The sequence below is a fragment of the Arachis duranensis genome, chromosome 9 (genome assembly GCF_000817695.3).
Source record: "Arachis duranensis cultivar V14167 chromosome 9, aradu.V14167.gnm2.J7QH, whole genome shotgun sequence".
In the NCBI taxonomy this organism is placed as follows: Eukaryota; Viridiplantae; Streptophyta; class Magnoliopsida; order Fabales; family Fabaceae; genus Arachis; species Arachis duranensis.
In genome coordinates this window covers 1245548-1255666 of record NC_029780.3, presented here as the reverse complement: position 1 = coordinate 1255666, position 10119 = coordinate 1245548, and the positions used below count along the sequence as shown (strand labels likewise).

Genomic DNA, 10119 nt, shown 5'->3' with positions numbered 1-10119 from the left:
AAGCTCAGATAGAAACTCACATACAATTGACTGTCTTCACACACCAAAAGAAAATAGTTTAAGATTGTCAAAATAGATTAAATTCATCGGATTAATTCGTTTATCCATTTAAATTGACAGATTTTGTTTCTAAAATTAAATCCATTTAAATTTCGGGTTAAACAGATTGAGCACGATTAACCCGAAAAAATGATGGTTTAAACGGATTAGTCCACAAACTAAATGGGAGGCCCATTTATTTTTTTATATTAAAAAAAACTTTTAGATGATATTTTTCCCAATTCAATCCAAAAATCCGACCTATCAACTAAAAAAAATTATTTTTTAAAAGTTCTTTTTTATCTAAAAATGATATTTTTTATCAAAATATTTTTCAGAAAGTAAAATAAAACAATAAACGGACTGACCCGTTTAATCAATCGAACTAACCATAAACGGTTCGAGCTGAAAAATTATAGACGGCCAATAAAACAAGTTTAAACGGTCCAACTCATTTAACTCATGGACTTAACGGGTCGAATCTAAATAGACCGGACTATCCCGTTTGACAACCCTAAAATATTTGTCCAAAGAATAAATCAATTTTTCATAATTCAAAATATTTTATCTAATTTTCAACCATTCAAATAATTTATCTAAGTAATTCCTAACACATCAATAGGAAGCATTTCAACTGTTATAGGGTTTAACACAATTATGAATCATATCAAAAGATAAAATCACTAGAATACCTGAAATATTTGAATAAAAAAGTAATATTTCGTTGTCATAATTCATTGCAAAATTTAAAACATAAAATAAATGCTCATTCATATAGATTTTTATTTGATTTGATTTAGCTGTAAATAGCATTTAGGATCTACAAATGACATTGATTTCATACCCTACAACAATGATAGACAACTAGAATAATGTGACCAGGACATTTTCATTAGAAATCAAGGTGGAAGAAGTAGATGAAAAGACATTGATCTAGCATTCTTCTACTAGTAACATGTGCACGGCCGGCCGTGGCCACAGCCGCCGAGGATGGTTGCAACCGGAGCTAGCGAGAGCCGAGTTTGGGGCACCCCTTAGCAAGAGGCAGGGTCAGGTTTTCTACTGTTCTGAAAGTTTTAGGCACCATCTTGTCAACATAAAGAGTTCCTTCCAAGTGATCACACTCGTGTTGTAAAATCCGCGCCTGCCAACCGGTAGCTGTTACTTTGATTGGTTCGCCATAACGATCCAAACCGGTGACCTCGACGTCAAGATGTCGCTCCACCAATGCTCTGAATCCATCAACACTACAAAAATTTATGATAATTGAAGTTATTTAGTGGTTTCCTGGACTAAAATGCTGAATACAAATATAGCAATAAGATTAGAATTTAGAAGCAAAAATGTCATTCAAATGGATTACTAGATAATTGAAGTTATGCACTTTATTATCTAAATTATCAAAATGTGTAATTTGACAAGTTATAATTGATGCTGGATATCAAATTATGGAAACAATGAAACACAAAATGCACATTCACATCACAATCAGAACACATTTTGGTCAGTAACAACTACTAGACTTAGGTAATGAATCAAACATTCAGATCAATATATACAAAATAGTGTCTTCTGGTGCTTCCAAAGTTTGAAACTTTGAAATACTGTTAATATCAAAATAGCACCTAATCAAAAGAGCATCACTGGTTTAGGAAATCTTCTTAAAAGAAGGAGGTAACGATTAAAGAGGTATCGAAAAGTGTCTACTTCTCATCTCAGCTACTGAATTGTTATGAGCAAAAACAAGTGAATGGTTGATCTAGCAAAGCTATTACAGTATATAGAAGTTTGATAACTTGTTATAACTAGTTAACTAGTTAGAAGGCATAGTAATTAGTCACATTCTTCTTACTATATAAGCCAAATGGTAAGATCAGTTGTAATCACTTTTCGCATTTCTAGTAATTTTTCACTTCTAGTTTTCTCTTATTTTCTCATCTCTTCCTCCATTACTATCAGTCAACAAAACCAAATAAAGCAACTAAGAAGGAAAACAAAAAAAAAATGTAACTTCAATCATTGACAAACCTTAGGCATCCTTCAAAAAATAGGGCAGTCTTGTTGCTCTTTTTCAGGAGTGTGGGATTCAGGATCACCTGCCTCAAGAAAACTAATGAATTATGTAGCAAATAACAGACTTTAAAGGCAAAATTATTGGAGTAAACTACCCTTTTGGCTCCCAAATGATTCAACTTTTGAGGAAATGGCCCTCCAAAAAAAGAAATGAAATTTTGATTCTCCATGATGATCTCAATTTGACAAAAGGCACAATTTTTTTCATCATAAATGGCAAACAGCTCATACATTTTATTCGATTTTTTCTTAAGAACATTTGGAAAATTATTAGGAGCTACATACAAAAATCGAGGAAAAATTCGATGTTTAGAGGGCTAAACTGTTATTTCTTTATCAAGGGCTATTTTGTCAGAAGTTAAATCTTTTGGGGCCAAATGGTAGAATACTCACATTTATTTATTTGATGTTCAATGCTCTTCTTTTTTTTTTCCCTGCAGATGCACATACCAAAAGATCAAAAGGTCTTCTATCTTGAGCTTTGACCTCTTCCTTTGGTGCATAACCAATATATTCTGTGGTATCTTCCAAAACAATTATCTGCATACATGAAAAAGAAGGATGGAAACCACATACAGCTGCACATTGCACAATAATATCTAGAAGATTGTAAGTTTTTAACCTAATATATACTTTAAAGAATCAACATTCGGAATTCCAACCCAAATTGCAAAGGCTAAATGCTAATCAAAAACTCACTTTGATCATAGAAAGATATGGTCTTGTAGTGTAGTGTAAATTAGAAGCACAACTTGAGCTTCAATTGTTACAAGCAAAAATTATGTAACTACAGTATAATAAGTCTACCTTTCTCCCAAACGAGGAGACTTTTGAGTAACTAGACAAATAGTTCTCTAACTTTTTAATTCGAAGTATAAGTTTTTGACTAATTGAAAATACAAAAACGTCCTATCTTTTTAAAATACAAGACATTTAAGTCCTTCCGTTCAAAATATATAAGGACAAATCAGTCTCCTGAAAGGACTTAGATGTCTCTTGTTTTTGTTTTAAAAAGTCAAGGACCTATTCTCATTTACTCTTTTAACTAAAAAGCTGCCTATCACTCCAATAAACAATGTCATTGAATTCATGATCAATCTACAAAGTTAATCATAAAATCCTGAGAAATGAAAACAGACAGAATAAAAAACAATGTGACATGCTTTGTCTAAGTAGTTTCAATTGTTCAGACATTTTGATGGTAGAAGCTCATTTCTTTCTAGAATTACACACAAAGCAAATAAGCAAGCAAGATACAAACTTTAGAAAAATGGGGGAATGAAGAATGAATGAATGAATGAAACAAACAAACAAACCCTTAATGGAACACCAATCTGGGGAGCAGCAAGGCCAACACCAGGAGCTTTTCTCATGACCCTGATCATGTCATCAATGATCTTCTGAATCCTCTCAGACCTAACCTCATTGGGATCCACATCCTCTGCAGGCTCATGCAGAACTGGGTCACCTGCTTTCACTGTCTCAGGCAAACCCATCTTCTTGTTCTTGCTGTCTGTGAGGCCCGAGAACCATCCTGCTCTAACAGCCACGGGTGAAGAACAAGAAGATGATGAGGTCAAGCTCAATGCTTTATGGTTGCTAATGAAGATGTTGAGTTGCAATGATGATGATGATGATGATGTTCTTGCTCTTGGAGATGATGAAAGTGTGGATAATGTTCTGGGAAACAAACTCTGCAACTGTAAGGCCTCCATGGGCTTCTTCTCGAAACTCGTTTTTTTTTCTTCTGATTTTATTACTATTATAATTTCTTTTTTTTTTGTCAGAGTGAGATATTAGGTTTTGATTATGGATTGGGTTTGTAGTATGTTTTTTTTTGGGGACAAAACCTAAGATCCTAACCATATTGGATTGGGCTTAAGGGTTTTACTTTAGGCTTTTACTAATAATACTAGGATATTGTGATTGAAATATTCCAACATCGTAATCAAATTTAGGTTGGTCAAGTGGTCATCTCACTCGTTTACTTAAACAAGTGTCAGAAAATTTTTAAAAAGTTAATAAAATTAATATTCTATTTTCACAACGTGCTTTATGTCTTGATTCAAAGAATTGTTTCATGTGGCCCCTACCTGCATTAATGAATGAGCAATGCTAGGGAACCAAAAGAGTATTAGCCAAAAACTAGCCAAATATCTTTGGGTGAGTCCAAAATTTTTACGGGTTAATATATATGGATGTTTCTTCTGCTAAGTATCAGAATTTTTTTTTATACTAAATGGATGTTCTTTTATATATTTTTCGAATTTTTTTGTATTGCAAATGTGAATGTCTCTATTTTTTAAGAATTTTATAATTTTTTTAAATTTTATAGATATTTAATTATTTTTGCTAAAATATAATTGGATATTTTTTTTGTTAAGTATTAGGATATTTTTTTCATATTAAATGAATGTTTTTTTTATAATTCTGTAATTATGTAATTTGTAGTCTCTTTAATCATCAAAACGGCACCTAATATCGCAAAATGCAAAGAGCAACATCTGCAACAAAAAAACATGAAATAAAAATAAAAAAATAAAATTTTATTATTTTCACTTTTTTTTTATAAAATTTAAAAATAAAAAATACTAAAAATAAAATAAAAATAAAAAAACAAAAGCGCATCCTTAGATTACTATCAATTGAACTCTACAAATCAAAATCAACATTTTTCATATACACTTGCTACTTGGATTGAACACAGAACACATAATCAAGTGTTTAAAGATCAATAAAACTCAATTGTTTCATCTTTCTTCAATCTTCATTGATTCAATTGAAGCATGGCGGCAACTGTGTCGGAGAGTGGTGGTTCCTCCTCGGAATCGGCATTGATATTCATGGGACAGGCTGCTCCAGCGCCATCCCCCTATCCGAGGTGCCTCATCTCTCCCTACTATCCTCCCTGTCACGTTTGCTTTCAATCGCTCTCTCTCCCTCTCAACCGAAACGTGGAGCGCGTCATCGCGATGGAGCTTGCAGAGGCGCGTGATGAGGGAATCGAATGCGTTTTTATGAGTGACGCCAAGGTTGAGGGTGGATAGAGTTTGAAGGAGGTGGTTGAGGAGGGAAGAGGAGAAAGTTTTATCGGTGACGAAGTCAAAAGTGGACTTCGTGTTGAAACAATTGTCTTGGATGCGCTTGTTGAGGACGTCGCGGAGAGCTTGGAAGTCGCCGGCGCTTCCAGCAGCATTGGTGGGAGAGAGATCTGTGTATGTGATTGTTGGAGGTGGATAGATTAATGTAAGAGAGAAGAAGAAGGATTTTATAGGTTTTAATTAGGTTTACTTAATTAATTTTAAATTTTTTAAATTTAAAAAATTTAAAATTAATTATTAATATAAATTAATGTAGTTTTATTTAGTTTTTGGTTAATAATTTTTTAGTTCCATATAATTTTTTCTTAACGAATTAATTAAGAGCATATTGATCATTTTTCAGAATATTTTATTATTGTTTGATATTATTTAATAGAGTATTAAAGAATGATTAGGCAGGGTTTTCCCAAAAGAGAAAGAAAAAAGAACTAGAAAGGAACTCTAGAATTTTCCAAAAGAAACCTTCTTTAACGTGTTACCATATATAGAGTAACATAATATTAGCTAGCTTATTAGCCCTAATTTTAAAAACCCTACGTGGATATAACATTAATCATGCCACGTATAGACATCAATACTTTCCAGACTAATTATTTTTTATGTCACTTCGATCTCATGAAGAACATGCATGTGCATGGACTGCACCTATTTCCCTTAATAATAAAAATTTATTAGGTTGTATTGTTAGGTATAGATGCGAGGTTCTCTCAACTATTAATATTTTATTATTGATTAGTAACATAAGATTCTAATTAAATTCTAGGAGAATGCCTTTGTAACATATGTGGGATGCACCACGAGATATAATTTAAATAGTATAATTTTTTTGTTGATATCTAAAAATTTTGGATTTAAGTGTTATTTCTAATTTTAAAAAAAATATATGTAGTACCGTTTTAATTTTTTATAACTTAAATTATATAATTTTTTTTCTCGTTTAAAATAAAAAAAATACGTCATATTAGTGCGTCTGTATCAACAAATTATAACTTAAACATATCAAATGATATAATCTCTCTTCTTTACTTAAAAGTCTGAGTTACGAATCTCACTCTTAATTTTAGAAAAAAAAAATAAATATAGTACTCTTCACCTAAAAATTTCAAATTTAAATCTCACTCCTAATTTAAAGAAAAAACATACGTGGTACTGTACCAATTATTTTCGTAATTGATATAAACAACTCTGTTGAGTCTAGTTTGATTTTGGGTTATATTATGATGACAAATATTGTTTTGGGTTAAAAGCCCAATATTGTTTAATGTGTGCTTTATTGTGGCAGGCCCAAGTATACAAGCATTTGATATATCAGCCCATCACAGCAAACAGAAAAGCACTCACATTGTTCCTTGGTGCAGTAACCAAGTCCAACAATTTCCTCATAGCACCGTTCAGCAACATTAAATGATTATGCATATATTTGATAAAAGCAATATGAGGACAGCTGTATTCATGCAAGGACAAGTGTAGCTCTGTAAAAGTAAGCAAGGACACAAGGGCACACACACTAACCCAAGGACATCACCAAAGCACTGCTGTGGTTCGTGGTTATGCAAAACACAAACTTGCATAGAGTAGCAGCAAGGAAATGGAGCAGAATGAAAAAGAGGAACATGCCAAGGAAGAAAGAAACACAAAGGACAGCAGATGTAGTGGTGGAAGCTACTGGAACAGCAGGGGAAGTGGAGCAGGATGAAGAAAGGACTGCATGCCATCAAGGACCACTCCAACAGGCAGCAAGAAAAAGAAAAGAGGAAGAAGCTACAATGAAGCCAAGCTTAAGATATAAAAGAAGCCTTATTATATCTTCTGAAGGCAAGAAAGAGAGCACACAAATTCAGAGCACCATCTCTAACATAGAGCTGGAATCTCTTTCTTCTACTCAAGCTTAATTCTTATTTTATGCTATGGCTGTCTTGAGTTATTTTCGGTTTTGAGAAAAAGGCTATTATGTGAGGATCAAAAGCCAAGAGAGAAAAGGCAAGAGTGATGCAAAATAGCCACTGTTTTTCTGATGTTATTGGGGTGAATGAACTAGGATTAGTTCCCCTTGCCAAGTTGGGTTAGCACTTGGTGAGAATTGAATCTGTGTAGATTCCCCTTCCAAGTTGGGATAGCACTTTAGGGTTGCTAAGCTTTGGTAAAGAAAGCTTAGAGGTAGATACTAGTTGGATTAGGAATTAATTCAATGGTATTGGTGAATGTAATCTGAAAATTATAGTGAAATTCCACCATGGTTTGTGGTGGAGACTGGATGTAGGATTCATGGCACTAAGAATCCGAACCAGGATACATGCTGGCCCATTTCTCCTCTTCTTTCTTCTTTTAAAGTTCTGCGTATGAGACTATTTTAAATAATCTCTTGCAACTCAAGCAACAGCAAAAACAGAACAAGAAAACGTTGAGTTTTTAACCAACTTGATTCAACCCCCCCCCCTTTTCAAGTTCAACTAGAACCATCAATTGGTATCCAGAGCAAGGTCTCAAGAAGGCAAGCTTCACAGCTTGGAGTAAAGATCCATGGCCAACAACATGAATCCCAACATTGTGGCTTTCACTCTCACTGAAGGACAGTCCAATAATAGACCTCCCTACTTCAATGGCAGCAACTACTCTTACTGGAAAGAGAGAATGAGAATCTTCGTGCAATCGATTGACTACAACATCTGGAAGATCATTCTCAATGGCCCCGACGTTCCTACCAAACAGAATGCTGATGGAGAAGTTGTGGCAAAGGAGGACAACGAATGGATAGATAAAGAAAAGAAGAAGGTTGAACTCAATGCTAAGGCAATCAACCTGATGCACTGTGCGATCAGCTTTGAAGAATTCAGAAAAGTGTCAAGGTGTAAAACAGCGAAAGAAATCTGGGATAAGCTCAGACTCACTCATGAAGGCACTAAGCAAGTAAGGGAGACCAGAATTGACATGCTGATGAAGGAATATGAAATGTTCAGTATGAAGGAAGATGAGAGCATCAATCAAATGTTCGAAAGGTTCTCGATAATCATCAACAATCTGGACGCCATGGGAAGAAGCTACTCCGAAGAAACCTTGGTAAGAAAGATTCTGAGAAGTCTTACTAAGAAATGGGAAGTAGATTCTGAGGAGTCTTACTAAGAAATGGGAAGTGAAAAACACAGTCATCTCTGAAAGGAATGATTTGATCAAAATCACCTATGATGAGCTGAGAGGCAAGCTGCTGGCTTATGAAACCACTCACATGTCTCAAGACAAAGATGACAAAAAGAAACGTATAGTACTAAAATCAAGAATGACTGCCCAAGGAGAAGAATCAGATGACAGTTTCTCAGATGAAGAAATGGTGCTCTTTGCAAGAAAAATGAGAAGATTACTAAGATACAAAAATAAAGGCAAAGGAAGCTCTTCATCCAAAGATGTCAAGAAAGATCAAGTCAAGTTCACATGCCATCACTGCAAGGAGCCTGGTCACTTCAAGTCAGATTGCCCTCAACTTAAGAAAGGTGAAAAATTCAAGAAAGACAAGAAGAAGGTGATGATGGCAACATGGGAGGACTTGAAGAATGACACCAGCTCAGAGAGCTCAGATCAAGAAGCTCAACTATGTCTGATGGCAAATCATGATGATGAAGATGAGGTAGATCTCTCTGACTTATCTATTGATGAACTGCGCTACATTATCAAAGACATTTCTGTGAACTCTAAGAAACTCTTGGATAAGTATGCTAAATATAAGAAAGAAGATGAAGCTTTGAGGACAGAAAATGATCTTCTTTTGAAAAAGATTAAGACAAATGAAAATAATAATGAAAAGTTTTTAAAAGAAGAAAACATTGCCTTGCGAACTGAATTAGAAAAATTCAAACTCAAGCATGAAGTCATTGCCTCCACTGATTTGATTTCTGAAAACAAAAAGCTGAATGAACAAATAAAAAGTTTGAATGAAGACTTAGCAAAGTTTGTCCAAGGTTCTCAAAATCTGAACAAATTGCTTGCTTGTCAAAGGTTTGGGTCTGAAAAATCTGGACTTGGTTTCATAGAGGAAAATAAATCAGTTTTCAAACCAAACTTTAAAAAATCTGAATCTTCTTCTTCCAAGTTTTTCAAACCAAAAGCATTCAGCAAACCCCATAAATCAGTGGGCAAAAATCAATGCTACAAGTGCAATAGAAATGGTCATGACCCTCCTCAATGTTTCATCTTTTTTAGGTTTTTTTGGTAATGATAGTAAGTTATATAAAGTTGTTCATGATTTTAATGCTCTTGGGCAACCAAGAAGATTTCACATCAAAGGATCCAAATGGATTTGGATACCTAAGGTTAGCTAAAGAAAATGCAGGTTTGCCTTGCATCCAAGAAGAAAATGGAAATGTGGTATCTTGATAGTGGATGTTCAAGGCATATGACCGGAAGGGATACTTTCTTCATTAAACTCAACAAATACAATGGAGGATTTGTCACTTTTGGAGATAATGGTAAAGGTAAAATAATTGCCATTGGTAAGGTTGGCAAAGATTTTTCAACTTGCATTGATAGTGTCTTCTTAGTTGATGGGTTAAAGCATAATCTATTGAGCATAAGTCAATTGTGTGACCTAGGGTATGCTGTAACCTTTAGGAAATCTGATTGTAGAGTCATAAATGAGAAAACAGGGGCTGTTCTATTTGTTGCCAAAAGAAGTGACAATGTGTATGGTATCACTCTAGATGATCTAAAAGTTCAAAATGTAACTTGTTTCTCTTCAATGGAATCTGAAAAAATGGATGTGGCACTGTGGATGACTATACTAGATTTGGCTGGGTGTTCTTTCTTGCTCATAAACATGAAGCCTTTTCAGTTTTTGAGAAATTTAGCAAAAAGGTTCAAAATGAAAAGGGCTTAAAAATTATTTCAATTAGAAATGATCATGGTAAAGAATTTGAAA

At 34.0% G+C, this 10119-nt stretch overlaps 1 protein-coding gene across 1 annotated transcript; it reads right to left on the bottom strand.

Moving 5' to 3' along the window:
• Positions 1 to 808: 808 nt before the first annotated feature.
• Positions 809 to 3835, bottom strand: LOC107463843 (peptide deformylase 1A, chloroplastic). Its single transcript, XM_016082725.3, has 4 exons — positions 3429 to 3835; positions 2563 to 2652; positions 2068 to 2135; positions 809 to 1286 (listed from the first exon to the last, which is right to left on the bottom strand). The coding sequence occupies exons 1-4, from the start codon at positions 3825 to 3827 to the stop codon at positions 1046 to 1048; spliced, it is 798 nt and encodes a 265-aa protein (XP_015938211.1). The 5' UTR covers positions 3828 to 3835; the 3' UTR covers positions 809 to 1045.
• Between the last annotated feature and the right edge of the window lie 6284 nt (positions 3836 to 10119).